Source organism: Streptopelia decaocto (genome assembly GCF_964273445.1).
Source record: "Streptopelia decaocto genome assembly, chromosome: 1".
Taxonomy (NCBI): domain Eukaryota; kingdom Metazoa; phylum Chordata; class Aves; order Columbiformes; family Columbidae; genus Streptopelia; species Streptopelia decaocto.
The window spans coordinates 18,741,173-18,759,677 of NC_138663.1; the positions used below are offsets into that span (position 1 = coordinate 18,741,173).

Consider the following 18,505-nt stretch of genomic DNA (forward strand, 5'->3'; position numbering starts at 1 on the left):
ACTTTTTACTCTGTGTTGCATATGTAAATAGTTTCCAAGTCATTGTAGAATAACAAATAGTTTAAATGTAAAAAGGAAAACCGGAGAAGTTAAAAATGCTGTTTACCTGTGCTGCTACGTTATATCTACTTCTGATATATGGCTTTATCTGCATGTTCCTTCAAACTGATTTCGTGCTCCCTGCAATGACATATTTTGCTAACACAACAGACTTGTTCCTTCCTGACATACAGCTTCTGGCTCCAACAAATGTCAGTAGCTTTTTAGACAAACCTGTGCTTTTTATTCCTGTCTTTCTCAAGAGAAATATCAGCATCCCTCCAATAACATTTTTCCCCTTGTGGCTGTTCTGTTTGTTTTATAAAGAGAGTAGGTTTATTTTACATGTAAAGGTTGGTAAAGACATAGAAGGATGTTTTTCTCCTTTTTTTTTTTTTTAAAACATTTTAAAATATTTTTAGGAATGTAGTAGAGTGACAGCCACTTCCCATCTTATGTTTAATCCTCAATTCATGCAGTTATTTCCTTTAGAGGAAATAGAGATTTCCAGATACAATTAACTAAGCCTGCATGAGGAGGGGTGAGCAGGAGGCCCTGGGAGCTGCAGGTCCTCCTTGGAGGAGCTCTGTGCAGCTGAGATTTGGGGTTCACACTGGCTTACACAGTGGCAGAACTTTCATAAAGAAAGGGACTCAAATGCCTTGTCATTTCTACTCATTTTTGGTAGCATTGGTTATATGATTTCCTTATTTGTAAGGCCTGCTTTTAGGTCATTATCCAAAAAGAGACATGGAAACTCGATACAAAACCCCAGAAATTACTATGCTAGGGGGGATTATTTCTATAATGTTAATGAAATCAACATTAGCGGGATTCATTTAGTTGATTTTTGTATGAATATGCATTAAAGACATTTCTCAAAAATGCCAGCTCTGGTCTCTGTGGCTGAAATGAGAGGTGCACGGGTCACCGGCTCTCCTGGCGCTGCTGCTTGATGGGTTCCCGGTCTCCGTGCTGGAATCGACAAGATCCTCCCCAGGAGACCTGACCTGGCAGCCAGGGTGGCACCAGAGCAACCCCAGCCCAGGCACTAGGCACCCCCCCTGGCCAGTGGGTCCATGGGTGGGCCTGGTTTGGTGGGTCCCATGTCTGGGCAGGGCTGTGGGGGACTGAAGACTGACCCTGCTGTGGTATCACTGAGGAAGGGTCTGATGGCCCTGGGGGTCTGGAATGGGGACCTGGGCCTTGGGCGGGGACAGAGAGGTTGGTTCTAGCCCTCACAGCCCTGACATAGAATTCTCTCTCAATACTGTACTTCAGCCATGATTTTATTTTGTTTGTTTGTTTTGTTTTGTTTGGTTTGTTTTTTTGTGGGTTTTTTTTGTTTGTTTTTTTAAAATGCAGCATGTCAAATGTGTCAATTTTGACCTGAGACTGCATAGGAATTTGAGAAATGACATTGCTGTGTCTTAAAACCATGGGATCAGTATGAATTATTTTTTAAAGTAGTGTACCAAATAGGAAAATTTTTTAGAAGTAGGTTCATTTATACAGATGCCTTGCTTATGCATTTATTTATACATCCTTGACTTGATTTTTCAAGCCTTTCTGGTCTTGAATTCATCTCTGTAACAATTCTGTTTGAGTATTGCCTTCAGAAACTTAAATTTTGAAGTTAGTTTTTACTGAACTTTGGTTTTACTTTTATTTTTCTTTCTGTTATGTTTTTAATAGTAAGATATAGGGGAAATGATTCATAATTATGGAACAAAATATTAAGCAATTACATACAATAGCAGTATCAGGTGCAATAAGTTAGGGCATTAGTCTTATCTGGGAAAAAAAGAAATCTCGGAATGGGTCCTGAATGTATCTTGAATCTCCACAGACTCTATTTTCTTTCCTGTGCAACTATTTAGAGGAATAGGATCTATCTTAATTAAAATTTACTGCTTATTTCAAAATGGAAGGGCTGAAAGCTATTTTCCTATCCTCCTAATGTCTGTGCTGTTTATGTGCTTTAGATGGCTAAGTGGTAGTCTGAAAATTGCAATAAGATTAGTAATTACTAAGGGGACATAATGTACTGTTTTGTTGCAGTATAACTCTGAAAATACTTCGACTGACTCTTAAAAGGAGAAGGCATTCATCATCTTTTTCTCTTGTTATCCGCAAGTTTTACTTAACTGGGTTCTACAGTGAGTTTTCTTTCATAAAATGAGCACTAAACCCACATCTTTTGAGCCAAATTCTCTTATTTTATACCACTAAAATCCAGAATCACTCCTTTTAAGACGGAGAAACTACAGAAGTTACATTGAAAGGTTGATTCTAGTTAAAGATAACTCTGAACCTGTAATGAAGTAGACATATGGAAAGTTTTGAAAAATTCAGTCTGCTGCTTTTTAGTTTACTGGGCACTTGTCAGTTACACCAGTAAATTCATAGAATCATAGAATGTTCTGAGTTGAAGGGGACCCACCGACTCCTGTCCCTGTATATGTCAACCCCACCGGTGCCCAGAGTAGCTGAGAACCTTCTGGACCATGTTGTAATGCCTACAGCCAAATATAACCAGGTTATAAAACAGGGTCCCTGCCGAAGACACCCTTTGAGTGATCTTCTCAGAGCAGCAGTTCCATGATCTGCTTAGACTTAGACTTAACTCCTTAGACTGGAATGCCATCTAAGGAGACTTCCCAGGACTGAGAGCACCTCACCTCCTCCTGTGGTGAGTGGTTATTTTTCTCTATTGGATATGTCCTTGAATGAGTCCTTGCCTGACCCAGGCAAGTGGGAGCCCTCGCCTAACCCAAGCAAGTGATTATTTCATGTGGGTACCGTGGAGTGAGAGGCTTCTGGTTTTGTTTCTTTGAGTGTATGCATGCACGTTGTGGATCCTCATTCTTATGTTGTTGTACCCCAATAATCTCCTCAACTGATAGCTGAACCTGTATTCTATGCTGTCAGAGTGCTAAATAATTGTATAAACCCTGATTCTAGTTGGTTTATTTGCTACACTTTTCCAGCTAGAATAAAGTTTGTTTTGGAACTTGTCCACCTAAAATTGACTTTTGGGGTGCCTCCATGACACTACCGCCCTAGTGAGCCTGTTCCAGTGCTCCACCACCCTCTGGGTAAGGAACCTTACCCTAATGTCCAACCTAAACCTCCCCTGGCACATCTTTCTGCCATTCCCTCAGGTTCTGTCATTGGTCACTAAAGAGAAGAGTTCAGTGCCTGCCCCTCCTGCTCCCTTTGTGATGAAGCTGTAGACTGAGCTGAGGTCTCCTTTTAGTCTCCGCTTCTTCAGGCTGAACAAACCAAGTGACTTTAGCCACTCCTCATACAGCTTCCTCTCCAAATACTTCACCAACTTCGTAGCCCTCTTCTGGACACCCTCCAGTAGGTTAATATCTTTTTTATACTGATTAGGATTATCCACAGCAGTTACTTTTGATTCAGTGACGCTGGTCCTGGCTTCTTCTACTGACAGCATAATCATACTCTCAAGAAAAACTGGTAAAAACTATTTTAAACAGGTTGTCTTCCTGTAGTAGCTTGAAGAATTGCTTTGTGCAGTCTGTTACTTTAACACCCACAATGTTTGTTCCAACAGAAAGATACAAGGTCCTTAATGATACAGGAAACATCTTGGAAACAAATGCTTTCAATGTCAGTGACTTTAGTAATGGAAAAGGGAAATAGTGTATTTCCATGAATATATTATACTGAAAAATGGAAATACCCTTGCAGCACATAAATTGAGACTGAAACCATGTTCTTCTTTGATAGTTATTCTGAAAATGTGCTGATTCATTTGAACAGGTTTTTACCCTACTGAGTTACAGAAGCTGAGCCAATTCTGGTCTGTTGCGTTAAATCAAATACAATTTTTCAGGAGTTTTGTTGCTCTTTCTTATTTTTTACTAGTTGGATTTCCACAAATTTTGCTGTTGTAGCTTAGAAGTGAGTGTTGTTCTTTAGGGCAAACCAATTCCCTCTGAAATAAAATTGAAAAGGTGATAAGACTCTCTGAAATTGGATGATATTCAGTGTAAGAGATCTTATTTTGGGACATTTTCTTTGGGGAAGGACCTGTAATATAAAAATTTTCAAATTCCCCTTAAATGTATGGGGTTTTAAAAACTGAAATATGTTTAAATATTTTTATTCAAGTTAATGTCAAACTGCAAACCATGAGTGACACTAAGTACTTAAGTTCACCCTTATTTCAGTAGGGATTGTTGATATTCAGCTCTGCTCAGGAGTTGGCAGGGCTCTGTTGTCAGAAAGACTTCAATATTGTAATAGAAAACTACTGAATGTATTCCTATGATCTGATTTTTAAACAACTGCTGCATTGTGTTCACTGACAAAAGAGTGTCTGAATCTAGCCAAGATTTTTAATAACATCTAACTTTATGCATTTTGAACTAAAAGAGCTTGTGTTGCTAGGCATCAAATTAGTGATGCATAGAAAAATTGTTCGCTGAAACTATAATATAAGCCTACATGTACAATTCAGAAGTAGATTTTCTGGATCAGGATGAAATCTAAAATCCTGGAAAGACCCGTATATTTAGATCAAGTTTTATTTTCATTGTGCCCAAAAATACCATGAGTTCATAATCTGCTTTTGTTAATTTAAATGAATTTGAGAGAAAGTCTTCAGCTTTTCAGCATGCATAAATTAAAAACTCATAATATCTGTAACTTGCTTGCTGTAATCAATGTGGATTAGGCAGATTTTCTTTTCTGTTAGAGTACAGAAATGCTTTCCTCCACAGCAAATTAAATATTATCCCAGGTACACCCCATGTAATACAAAAATATTTACTATTTGAGGGTTTTATCTATGACAGACAATACAGATCTGTGAAAAGCTTTGTTCTTCTAGCAATGGTATGTAGTTGACAGAGGACTCGTAGTAATACACATTAAAAAAGCTGTTTACTTTTAAACTTTTCAATAACTCTTTTCTTTCAAGAACATAAGTACTAAAGAACTTTTAAAAATATAATAATTTTACCTTGAGATAGTTCCTGTGCCTTTTGCTAAATGTGTATACATAAACTCACTGATCCTACAAACTTCCATGAAAGTCTTGCAGAGTGCAGTTTCAGAACTTATCACAATGTGACTTCATTCAGAAAAAAGCAAAATAGATGCTGAGTATGCTATTACTGTCAACAAGCCCATGGGTGCAAGCTAGAAGCCAAAAGTCTAATCCTGTTGTATTTGGAATTTTAATTTGTGGGGTTTTTTTAGTATTTTATATTTTTAGTTCAGAATCAGGTACATTTCCTGTTTCCCTAAAGAGTTCCACCTAGAAGCATGTGGGCTTGTGGTATGAGAGAAGAAGGACGTATCAACTGACATTTTAAGAATGTGGTACAACATTACAGAAGAAAATTAAAGAACCTGAGCCATTTCTCTGTTTAGTAAGCAGATGGTGACAACACAAAATCAAATAACATCCTGTGAGGTCTTAATTACTAAACTGATAAAATAAATAGTTATAAAATATGATATATTTATATATGTATTTAATTAATATTAAAACAATAACAACGAGGAAGTACTCATTTGCTTGGTAAACTGGTTGATGGTGACTCTGAAATAATGTTTTTGCTTCATTCATAAAATAATAAAAGATGACATTGTTTTAGTGGAAGAAAAACTTTCAGACAAGAATGAACCAAAATTTTCTGATGATGTTTGCCTTTTTTTCTTTTTCTCAAGATTATTTCATTCAGCTTGGACAGCAGCGAATTTTTTTTGTGCTGCAAGCACATAAATATCATCTACTAAAAATATGGAGTCTTTGTAACTGTTCCATAGACTGTGGCTCTTAATCTCTCCACTGGAAAAGCTCCCATGAAACTCTGCCTGTTGATGCATTGAGATTTCCTCTCTGTGCTTAGGAGTGAAGTGGGGAGTGTTCAGAGGCTCACAGATGAATGACCTTTTTTCATTTATATCATCAAAAGAGGTCACTATGTTAACTTCCCTGAAAATGAAAGGTATCCTAATTCTTGAAACTCTGTACTTACAAGAACTGTATTCCTTTTGTTTCATCATTTTGTACCTTACATTTACATTAAATTGTTAAAAAGCAGCAGTAGCCTACACGTTTTCTAAGTGAGGTACTCCGGAAGACTTACCCTCTACTTAATGAGAGACATAGAGGACATGCTTTACAACAGGATGACTCTCTCTCTGGAGATGTACCTCCATAACCTTAACTAATACTTTTCATGCTTTACAGCCATCTAAAGCCAAGTAACAGTGGATGTACACTATGTTGCAGTGCTCAATATACTTATATACTTTGCACCCTGCGATACAATGACCAGAAAGTATTTGTGTCATATATGTGGTAAGAGCTGCTGCAGCTCTACAATAATTTTTAATTTTCTTCTGCTGTAGAAGCAAGAATGGCAACAGAAAAATGATCTTTAAAACAAAAAACAAACCACAAAACAAACAAAAAATACCCCAATGAACCAAGCAAGAAACAATTTTATGAAATGTTTGAAAAATCTTTTCATTTTTCCCTTATTTTAATAGCTGTACAAAATTCCTTGAAAGGCAGTATGACATTATCTTTGTATAGCAGTTGCTCTCATTTAGGTATCCTAGTTTTCAAAGTTCAGCAAAAAATGAGGTCACTATGCCTGGAAGAAACTATCATCTCTAAACAAAATAAACAAAAATAAAATTAAAAAGAAAACAAACAAACAAAAAAAAAAAGAAAAAACAAAACAAAACAAAACAAACTCAGCTGGCTCAAAATGAACCTATGCAGAACTAAAACTGGACAGGTCCAAAGGCAGAAAAGATTTTCTATACGCATTCTTATTGTCACCACTTGCGCTCCCTGGAAAGCTTTTTGCTTTCACAAATTATCTTGACAAAGAGCCTCATTGCTCTTTTTCTGAGTATAGTCCTTATTCACCTTCACTGTGTTGTAAAACTGGTTCCTTTCCTCTGAAATGGAGTTTTATAATGATTCATCTAGATTGTATGATTTACAATATCTTTTAATGAAAGCAACAATAGTATAAAGACTTACAGACAGTGAAAAGTATGGCAACCCATACTTGCAGGCACACTTACACATATAATATTTGTGCTTCCACTTTTTCTTTGGTTTCCATTCAATTTCTATTCTGAATGCAGGGCTGTAATCGTGATGTTCAAATGCCTAAGGGGTCAGGATCTAAATACACTTCTGATTATGTCTTTTTTACATGATCTACTAAGACAGCTGTATTCCTTGGGAGCAATGCATCTCCTACAACCCAGAATGAAATGTATTAGAAATCAGGGAGAAAATAATGTTTTTTTTCAGTTCAAGATGTTTCAGTGTAGCTGGATTTCCCTTGTGCTTATCTGGAAAATCATGTGCCACTATCTTTCTTGCCAAACCTTTGCTTTCTAATCCAAGATTTCAGAGGAAATGAAATAAAAACCCAACACATAATAGGGTGAAAATCCTCTCATCAGTATGTTTATCCAAAGATGTTTTTATTAACAAAGTGGGTGGAAAAGAGTAGAAACCCAGGACTAAACCATAGTTTAGTTGCCAGCACCAGCACCTTGGTGATGGTGTTCACTGTTGTGACTATCATATCTGTATTTATAAATGCCTACTGTATATTGCTTGCATACGTGTCATATATTTGCATGAATTTGTAGAATACCTTGTTCTGTGTTAACCTTTGAGATCCTCACTTTTACTGTGTTGTAATTCACTGCAGTGTGGGAGTCACAGCAACAAAATTTAGATGGCTTAGCAATGAACCAGTCACAGTGCTGTTGACAGCCTACAGTATTTTGCTTTTCTGACAGTTTCAAGCCAGTATCCACACAACAGGAAGCATTGTAAGCTGGTTCTGAGAAGAATATGCTGGGTAAACTTGTATTCTGAATGGAAAAAATGCAGTACACAGAAATATCATTCCACTTTTAGACTTGAATCAAATACTATTCATCTGTATTTCTGGTTTGGTTTTTTGTGTGTGTGCTTTTTTTTTCCCAATTTTGGTGTTAATATAGATTTAAAATTTCTGCTTTTTGTCTCTATTCTTTTCACTATTTCAACAGCATGAATATAATTTACTATGAATATTATTTAAGCTGCATAACATTTTTAGAACTACAATATTGCATTTGTTCCAATCTTCTTTTTTTTTTTTAAAAAACAAAATATAGTAAGTATGTGATTAGCAGATATATTTTTGCACATATTTATTTGAAGGTTTATAATTGATTGCCTACAAAGACAAAATCCCATAGAAACTTTTTTTACTACTGTACCATAAAATCCAGAAATTATATGTAACATAAAGTGATAACTGGGACTTTTTCAGTCTTACTATGCATTGAAATTCAATAACATATCTTTCTTGCTTGTAAAAGGTAGTATTTTGGTATATTAATAGCATAGTATTGGTTGCACCGGAGGAAGTGCATATTTTAAACATATAACATTTATTTCAGACTAATATTCTTCATTAAAAAAATATTTTTGCAGCTTCTTGTTTTGCCTCTCTTAGCATGGTCCAAATGTGGAATGAGATGGTGTGGATTTCCTTAGTATTCAGGAAAAGCCACATATATTGGAGAAGTCAATAAAAACAAAGTTACTGAGGTAATGGGGCAGTGTAATTTTACTGTTATTTTTGTGATGGTTACATAGTAAATTTAGTAAAAGAAAAAAGACCAGCAACTTCAGATGCGAGTCAGGTGGAAAATAAGTTATCTTTCAGTTTTGATGAAGAGCCAAATGACTGACAAAGTGGTTAAAATGGGCACACTTGGAAAGACTTTTTCTTTCAAAACCAACACTACAAGCAGTTAAGACTTCATTATATTAACGGACATGTGGGAAAGTTGGGTTTTTTTTCTATATACTTTATAATTTCTTTCTGAAAGTACATAAATAGCACACCATTTAAATTTCATTTCTGTAAAAGCAGATTGTTTCTTTACTTAGCCAACATAAGTTAAAGGTAACCCATGTGACCTCAGCTCTCTGGCTTTTATGGAACAATAATCATTTTCTGACAGAACCTGTTTGCAGGGTTTTCATATGTCCACCACAAGGAAAAATTGTATGTCATCTTGGTTTTATTCTATCCATCAGCTGGCTGCCCATTCATTGTGGAGTGTCTGCTATGACATAGGCCGTGACTCTGTTCAGCTGTAATAGATTGCCTGGAGCGCATTCAGTGACTCTGGTACCTGTTGCTGGTTCTTTTTCCAGGTCAACTGGCTGCAGGTACATGTGAGATTGTTACTTTGGACAGAGATAGCAGCCAGCCCCGAAGGACTATAGCCCGACAAACAGCTCGCTGTGCATGTAAAAAAGGACAGATTGCCGGTACCACAAGAGCAAGGCCAGCCTGTGTTGATGGTAAGAAGCAAAGATCTATTCAATCAGTTTCTGCCAATACAAGAGTGGTGTAAACTGGTAGTGTATCATAAAAAGAAATAATAAAAAAAAAAAGCTCTGTAGAATAAATTTTCATGTGTCCTCAACTAGCAATGGTAATACTATTGAAATTCCCTAAAAGAGTATTACTAATAGTATAGATATTTCAGTTATAATTTTTTAATTGGAATTTTCACTTTTCTTTTAGCTTGATACACAGTTGAATGTTAAAGGAATGGTGCTGTTATATTTTGCATGTGATGATAGGATCAGCAGTGAAATGGCATTGTTTTTTCCCCTAGTTTTTATTCCTTATAGCATTAAAAAAAATATGCAAGAGAGCTTCAAAGGTTTCATACCACTGGGAAGCTCATGTGTGATAGTTAATGTCATTGAAGAAAACACTGATGCTATAGTTGGAGTATACTATCTGGATATACCTCAAAAGTCTATCATTCCTTCTCCATTTAAGATGATGATTCTGTATGATTCACTGGAGATGCAGTGATAGCTGGAAAACTGCTGACTTGCAGGGTGGTATGAAAATATTTCACTTCAAAATATTTTTTTGACAGAAATGAATTTGTTTTAGAGCTAAATAAGACATTAACAGTGAGACAGTCTTCAAGACAGGTGTGCCAGTGCAAGGCTAATAGCAACCATTCATATTAAAAATAAAATTTGAGATGTATTGAAAATAGTTGACCCAAAAATGTATGTTTTGATCTAGGCTTAGTTAGCAAAAGTAAAAAGAAGATGCTTATATGTATAGAACTATAATAAATTCACAGATTTCTTTTGAATACTGACTGGTTTGAGTCCTCAGATAAAAATATTGCTGAGAAAACCCTACTGTTGCCTCAGAATTTGGTCTTACCAGTGATTATCAAAGACGACAGCTCAAAGGAGATTTCAGAGCCTACCCACAAGGCTAAATATAGAACATGATGCACATTCTATTTTTGTATTTTCCTTTCACTGTTTTTGGTGCTCTGTAAGATAGTTTTTTAGCTGTCTCTTTCGTGATGTGATACTATATCCAGTAATTCTCTTCTTTCCTGTTTTATTATAAGATCGTAAGACATAATTGCTTAAGAAATGAATTATTTTATTGTGTCATTTATAGTTGTAACTTTAGTAAAAATACTTGTTAGCAATTAAAAAATTAAACACGTTTCCCCTTTTAAAACAACAACATTCTAAGGGAAAATATGAGTTTTGCATAATCTGATGGGAACTAAACGCAATTTTTCCTCTGTCAGTTATGGCCTATGGTGACATTTGCTTGCTGTATCTTGGTTATCCGAAGTTAGTTGTCTAACCTCGTAACTCTAGTTGTTCTTTATACCCAATAGAGAGCAAAAGGCACCTTCTTAGAGTAACTTATCTGAGGTGCCTAAGATAAATCAAATGTAGCACTCACTGGTACTCACTGTTTCTTTGCCTTGCCTTAAAACACCTGCGGTGATGAAACTAGAAATAGCTAGAATGTATATGTCAGTAAGAATACATGACTACACCTCATCCTCCAATTGCTATATTAGCTATGTTTCAAAGTATGGAAGGTTTGAGGTATTAAGTTATTTATTTATTTAATTATTTTATTTGGAATTCATGAAGAAGGTCTATTTCAAATTCTGCTTTTGCTTTCAGTGTTCTTGATCATGAAAACAGCAAACTTGATGACAGGATCTAGGGTTAGATATTGTGTAATCAGATCCAATTCCTTATGTAATAGTCCACATTTGAAAAATAAACAGGAAGTTCATCATTTGAAAAACAGGGCTTCCTATTAACTTCCATGTTAAAGTATTATTATTCGTTTTTTAAAGCTTTTCTACTACGTAGTTCTAATAACATGATTCTTTATTATTTTGTGAAATGTTTATAGTTAGGATGTTGAGCCGTTTTCAAAGAATGATAACTGCACAACATGTAGGACGTGCTGCTTTGCTTTCCTGGATGCTGCTAGGGATGTTTTGTAAGCAAAGCTCAAAATGGTTAATGATACCTACAACTGTTATCAAGCTCCCAAATAAAAAAAAAGGCATAAGGCAAATCTTTGATCTGTAGATTTTATTCATGAATTAAGTTGAAAATATGGTTTTACATACCAATAACACAATTATATAGGAAAGAATAAACAAGCACTTTATCTTGTCTCTAATCTTCTTGCAAATAAAGGTGGCAGATAAATTGGCCATTGACTGATAAGTATCCATCTGTGAATTTACCCTGTTCATAGTTTGAGGAATATGCACTGAATTATTCTGTACTGTTTATATTAATTTCTAGAATAAAGTGTTTCAAACATAGCTTTCTTCTGGAGAGAATATGCAATCTACATAAATTTCTGGCTGAGAAAAGCTAGTTTTGTCTCTGATATTAAGTCAAATACTGCTGGTTTAGGAATGTAACAACCAAACAATTTTCATTTATTTACAATGAAGAATCCCATTTTCCAAACAAACAAATCCTTCTCTGAGCTTTCTTATATAGGACATGTGCGAAATTTCTTTATTTATATTGCAGTTGATGTCATAATAATTGCTATTTGAGATTTCATTTCTGCTATCAAAAAGAAAAAAAAGTCTCATTGGGCAGTGGTTTTTTTAGTGCCAGTTTGCTTTGCAAAGATTTTGTTCTTTTAGTCTTATTCTTTATAAAGTCTGGATTTTAATGAGATTATTTTTCAAGTAAAGGTAGCAGAATTAGACCTTAGACCTTTAATCATTAATACAAAGTCGTTTGTGAAGGAAGCAAGTAGAGAGTAGAGTGTGACCTGCTAACCTACTAACAAGAAAACTTTAGCCAGCAATTGTGTTACAGCTTCTGGCAAGAGAGTGTTTTGAAGATTCAGTAACAAAACCAGTGATTTTGACAACCTTGAAATATGTCATGTTGGATCTGGCTTCCATTTGTTCATTGTTTAATGGAGAGAAGCACCTTAGAATATATTCAGTTATGCTGTATATTTCCTGGAGCTCTGAAATGCAAGTGTCAATTATTGCAGCAAAAAGAGTGAGTAATTTAAGGGCTCTTAAACTTCACAAGCATTGTCTGAGATTGCACTTGTCAACATAGCTCTTAGAGTAAGTCCCAAGCTGATTACCAAAATCCACTCCGCTTTCCACTGCTACATCAGCTAAGGACTTTTTCTAAGAAATGAAAGACAGTATATGTCAGGCAGATAAAACTGGAATTCTTAAAAAATGAAAATGCAGTGTTTAGGGCTTGATCTGAGCTGAGCGTGAAGAATAGAGATTTTCATGAAATGTTTCCCTGTGATAGAGAGTGCTGATGTAGTTGATTTTTTTCTAGCACTCTTTAAGTATAGCAGATTGCTAATGTAATCTGAAAAAATGGCATCAGTATTCACTCTGATTTCAAGCTTGATTTAGTGTTGATTGCCTCATTCCTAGACCCACAGAGTCATAATGTATATTTGGTATGTTTGGTTGTGATGCAACTTTTATTCATGAATCTAGGTTTTGTGATATTATGACAGTAGTTTGCAGCACTTTTACTTATAGTAGTATTATTTACAACTAGCATTCCCTAGTCTCTTTTTTGAGATCAAATTCCATAGCAATGACCTCCGTTGCATTACTTTGATAAGATATTATATTTCAACATAGCATCTGGTTTATCACCAGAGTAATTTCCCTGTGTGTCAGTCAAGCTTCATCAGTTTTCTAAGCTGGAGCCTGTGAGAGACTGGAAGATAACAATTATTCTCTATTTTTGTCCAGTACCTTTGCTGATTTAAATTTGTTTTAAAGCAAGTGACAGAAAGTATTTGATAATAGCGTGTGTACATGTGCACCCATGGTTTTCATTCTTTCACAAGAATTGCATCTATCTGAACATAAAATTTGTTATGCCAAAGCATTTTATAGAATACAAGTATATTAACCTGAGAAGAGTGGGATGAACATTTAAATGTTCAATAGATTTCAGTAATTCTGTCCAATATGTATTTATAGCTCGAAAATAAACAACAATTTTCTCCAGAACATAGAAAGAGTTGATGAGAGGAAAAGTGGTATGAGAGAAGTGGTTTAATTGCTTGAGAAAATTAGGCTCGCAATCTTTAATTTACTTACCTGAATTCTGTGATTAGAAGATTCTCATGCTCTGGATTTGAGTTCTGGTTACTTTTATGTCCACAAAGTGCTATGAGAAATCCCAGGACAGTGATCCTGATATCCAAAATTCCTAACTTTGGAATAACTGGATCTCAGGTAACTGAATTCATCATGTTCAGAGAATTTATGCTTTAAACAAAGTCTTTGGTTTTGTGGTGTGTTTTTGTTTTGTTTTGTTTTGGGGTTTTTTTTGTGTTTTTGTTTTGTTTTGTTTTTTTTGTGTTTGTTGTTGTGTTTTGTGGTTTTTTGTTGTTGTTTTGGTTTGATTTTGATTTGTGTTATTTTTTACTTCTTAAAGTTTTTATAAAGTCTTACTTATTTTGCAAGCATTGTAACACTATTTTCTATGGAATCTTAGTTGCTATCATTTGTTCATACTTTATGATTAACATGCTTTTCAGTTGGCATTGATTGATTTTGTTTAACACAGAAACTCAGGATCCACAAGGAAGCTACTTTAGTTCTGATCAATAATTCCCTGCTTTTCTCATTATCTCAAGGAGTCTGGGGAGGTGTAGGGTCAGAACTGGTCATTAATAGAATCCTAGGTCATGCACTTGAGACAAAACTGCCTAATACCTGGAGAGCTTCTTCATTCTAAGATATCTTATCCATACTTAGGGAGGAAAAAAACAGCAATAACAACAACAAAAAGAGGACAAAAGTAGTTTTCAGTAATGAGAATTTTAGCTGTTACATTTAAAATATTTTATGTTTGTTAATGTGCTATTTATATTATTTTATCCTGGTTTTACTGCAGATATTTGCAAATGTTTCCTCATTGAAAATATTATACATTTAACTTTGTTGCATTAAAGATATGTCAATTTAAAACAATCCAAAAGACAAAGTGGGATATGAAATTAAAAGGAGACAATACTATCTAGACATTTTGCTGGACCAGAGGTGAGGTGCTGTATAGTGTGAAAGATTTAAGTCTAGGAAGAGAGTGGGACTATTTGGGCATGAAAATTATCAGGCGGCTGGAGCAATTCTTCTGTGGACACAGGCTGAGAGGGTTGGGGTTGTCCATCCTGGAGAAGGCTGTGGTGAGACCTTACTTAAATATATAAAGGGAGCTTATAAGAAAGACAGATAAAAACTTTTTTACCAAGGCCTGTAGTGTCAGGACAAAGGACAATGGTTTAAAACTAAAAGAGGGTAAGTTTCAGTTGGACATAGGGAAGAAATTTCCTACAATGAAGGTGGTGTGACAGGTGTGGTGGAACTGTTCAAGGCAAGGGTTGACGGGGTTTTGAGCAACCTAGTCTAGTGAAAGATATTGCAGCTTGTGGCAAGGGAGTTGGAACTAGATGATCTAAGGTCTTTTCCAATCCAAACTTTCCTATGATTTTATGATTCTATTTGACCCTTGACAAATGGTATTAGTTACATTATGGTGGTAACAAAACAATTGGCTTTTCTGCTAGGTAGTTATGAAGTTTAAAAGGTTAGAACATGTATCCAACTAGCCTTGCTATTCTTCTTGAGAGACTGAAAGAGTAACGGTTACTATAAACTCGAGAATATTTTGCCTCTAATACACATTTTGGAAAAATGGCCTTAACAAAATTCTGCTGGTTCCTTGTGTTCTGAAAGACAATATAATCCATTTTTTGTTTTTCCTTTATTCACATAGAAAGCCCGGGTATCAAAAAGACTGTCAATATTAACATTTCAGTTGCAGAATCATAGAAGAGGTTAGAGTTTTCTTAAATTTTTGATGATTCACGTACACTAAACAGTTAAACTCATTGAGTGACCAGTGTGTGCAGAAGACCTTCTGTCTAGGAGATGTCTAGCAGCCCTGAAAGTTAACCCCCTAATTTGTAGGTACTTAAGACCACTTATGAGTGAGAGGCCACATGAAATAGTACAGAAGTTAGCATGTAATGGTTTAATATTGCCTGGGAATATTCTCACTGTGGTCATGGTTTTAATTTCTAAAGAATAAAGCAGGTTTGTTATTGTTGTGTTGGTTGTTTTGTTTTTTTTGTTTTTTTTTTTTTAAATATATATAATCATTGCTTTTAAACAATCCTACAAGTTGATAAGTAGGGGTCAGATTTAATGCTGCTTATGTTACTGATAGGATGTAATAATGCCCTGCAATATTAGAATATCTTTCAAGGAACAGAAAAATAATATTTTGGTCATCGCTTATATACCCTTACTTTCAGTTTTAGCATAGCTTCTTGAGCCTTCTCAGTCTCTTGGTAGTTTTTTGTTATGATGTACCTGCAGTGTTCCAAACACTGTGTATGCTCTTTTATGAAATAGCCATTGACTTCTTGTCTTATTCTGTACCTTAGAATATTAATAATTTCCATTTACTCCTACCTGGAAATAACTTTAGAAGAAAAAAAAGAAATGTACCCTTAACTATATTCCTTTGCATAGGCAGTGAGGGAAGGGTAGCAGCTATGCTTTTGCCAGCACTATAAGTATACAATTGAGTTTTCAACATGACTTAATAACATGACTTTCAACATGAAATACTAAATCCTTTCACCCTTTCCTCATCCCAACTCCCATATACACAGTCACAATTGAATCTGTACTTACAGATGCACCAAAGCATGTACAGCATTTTATTTCCATTCAGCTGCCTCTAGACAACCTCATCAGAACTGTAGATTTTCTGTTACTGACAATGGAAGTAAAATTGTTTCTGTGACTCATGAGCTTCCCCGTGTATGCATGGTACTGCCACATTATGACAATTTCCACCTTGTGGGTGACTTTTCATTTAGAAAGGCACAGGAAGTTGACTTTCACTCCAGTTGCTTTGCTTCTTGCTCCAAACTGTTAAGGACAACCTGTGACATTCCAAGTCAAGTAATAGCTTTTATCTAAATAGCATCACAAACTTGGTAAAATCTTATAAATATGCTTACATAAAATACATATATTCGCTTTGCTTGTGAATGTCAAGTGTCAGAGATTGAAGTGTTGCTGGGGAAGAAATGCCACTGTTCAACCCCAAGAGAGAAAGTGAGCGATATGAAAGGAACATATGAGTAGCTGCTGCATCTGTGGCAGCACTGATGTGTCTGTAAGAAATACAGGGAGATGTTAGGTTTCCCCTCCTGACTGAGAATCCAGAACAGGAATAGCCTGTTCTGGATGACAAAAAAGCAACCAACCAATGACAAACAAACAACTCTGCTTAGGAAGGTAGCAAACAGATCGATAACTACCCTAAAGAAATATTTTTGTCAAGAACAATAGGTAGGGGCTTCATGATGTTATGAAGTGTTTGGTACCTAAACTGAAATGACTGCAGCCCTACCTGGAGTACAGTGTGCAGTTTTGGAAGCTTCAATATAAGAAGAACATCAAACTATTTGGTTGTGTTCAGAGGAGGGTGACCAAGATGGTGAAAGTCCTTGAAGGCAAGATTCATGAGAGGTGGCTGGGGTCACTTGGCTTCTTGAAGTTGGAGAAGAGGAGGCTGAGGGGTGACCTCATCATAGCTTCCTCAAGGGGCACAGTGGAGGGGCAGGTGCTGATCTTCACTGGTGACCAGTGATAGGACAAAAGGAAATGGACTGAACCTGCATCATGGGAAGTTCAGACTGGACATTAGGAAAAGGTTCTTCACTGAGAGGGTGGTTGGTCACTAGAACAGGCTTCTCAGGGAAGTGGTCGCAGCACCAAGCCTGTCAGAGTTCAAGGAGTGTCTGGTCTATGCTTTAAGCATATGGTTTACTTTTAGTAGGTAGTGCTGCAAGGAGCAGGGTGTTTGGCTTGATGATCCTTATCTGTCTCTTCCAAATTCAGATATTCTATGATTCTATGACTGGATGTGGCATAAATATTACAGACCAAGATTTTGCATAATGCTAATGTTTTCCACAGGATAATCCATTCTGCAGCAGTCAAGTAGCAAAAAGTGAGTACCGATCGGAGCTTGAAAGTCAGGCCCAGTATGGCTTTATGGATTCTCAGGCCAAGTATCTTTTTATTATTTTTTTGGTACAGATTAACTGCTTCCTGATAGCAAGTAGATCTGTAGATCTCTTGCCGTGTTCTACAAATGTTTATGGAGTAATAAATCAGGAATATGTAGGAATTAGGTTCAAATAATTATGTAACAAACTGGCAGATTATTTTCTACAAGATTCTGAAGGATTATGCACCACAGATTGAGAGGAAACGCTTAGGATATATAAGGGAAATAGATCTAGAATAAGTGTGAATAAAATGTAATTGAAGATAGCATACTTTTCTAAGCCTTGTACCTGTAACAAAGTGACAAAACTGAAATTACTTTTCGCTCATAAGCATCCTTCTTTGAGGTTAAACCTGTCATCAACACACTATTTCAGGTTAAGAGGTGGCTGTCTTTCTAAATGATAGAACAGGGAAATATTTAGGAAAGCAGAATTTAATTATGTGATTTGGAGGGTGTCCAGAAACCAGGGGTTAACACTAGTACTGTTGCAGAGTGCTGAAAGAACTTTAATTGCCTCTAATGCTTAGTGCCATGCTTTCACATTTCATCTGAAAGACAACACCTTCAGCCTCCTGGTGTTTCCTTGGACGCATTAGTTCATCAATGCTAACAGCTTCATTTCCTTTAGTTCTTTGACGCTCCCAAGCAGTCACCCATGTAGTTTAATCCTCTTTCATGTACGTGCTCTGATGGCAGTTTCAGCACAGAAAAATGTTTGGAGATTATGTGACATTAGATTGTGGAACAGTTTTCTAAGGGAGTGTCTAGAAGCCTAATTACTACAGACATTTTAAATTGAACTGGACAAAATACTAGGGAACATATTATGCATTAGCATAAGTATGCACTGCATCACTGACTTGAGTTTTCTGTGCTTGATATCTTGCGGCAGAGCACTACGAACAACCACAGCAGTCTGATTGCAGTCTCACTCATTAGATACCTTCAGGCAATAGG

The 18,505-nt window shown here is 35.9% G+C and overlaps 1 protein-coding gene across 2 annotated transcripts in view; it reads left to right on the forward strand.

Moving 5' to 3' along the window:
* Window positions 1-18,505, forward strand: part of TAFA5 (TAFA chemokine like family member 5) — a gene marked incomplete at both ends in the record, with an annotated part of 408,803 nt that overhangs the window by 218,533 nt on the left and 171,765 nt on the right. For both annotated transcript variants that reach the window (XM_082061455.1, XM_082061456.1), the window contains one exon: window positions 9,275-9,424. In XM_082061455.1, the coding sequence (XP_081917581.1) occupies window positions 9,275-9,424 (150 nt within the window). The remainder of the gene's footprint in view (window positions 1-9,274; window positions 9,425-18,505) is intronic.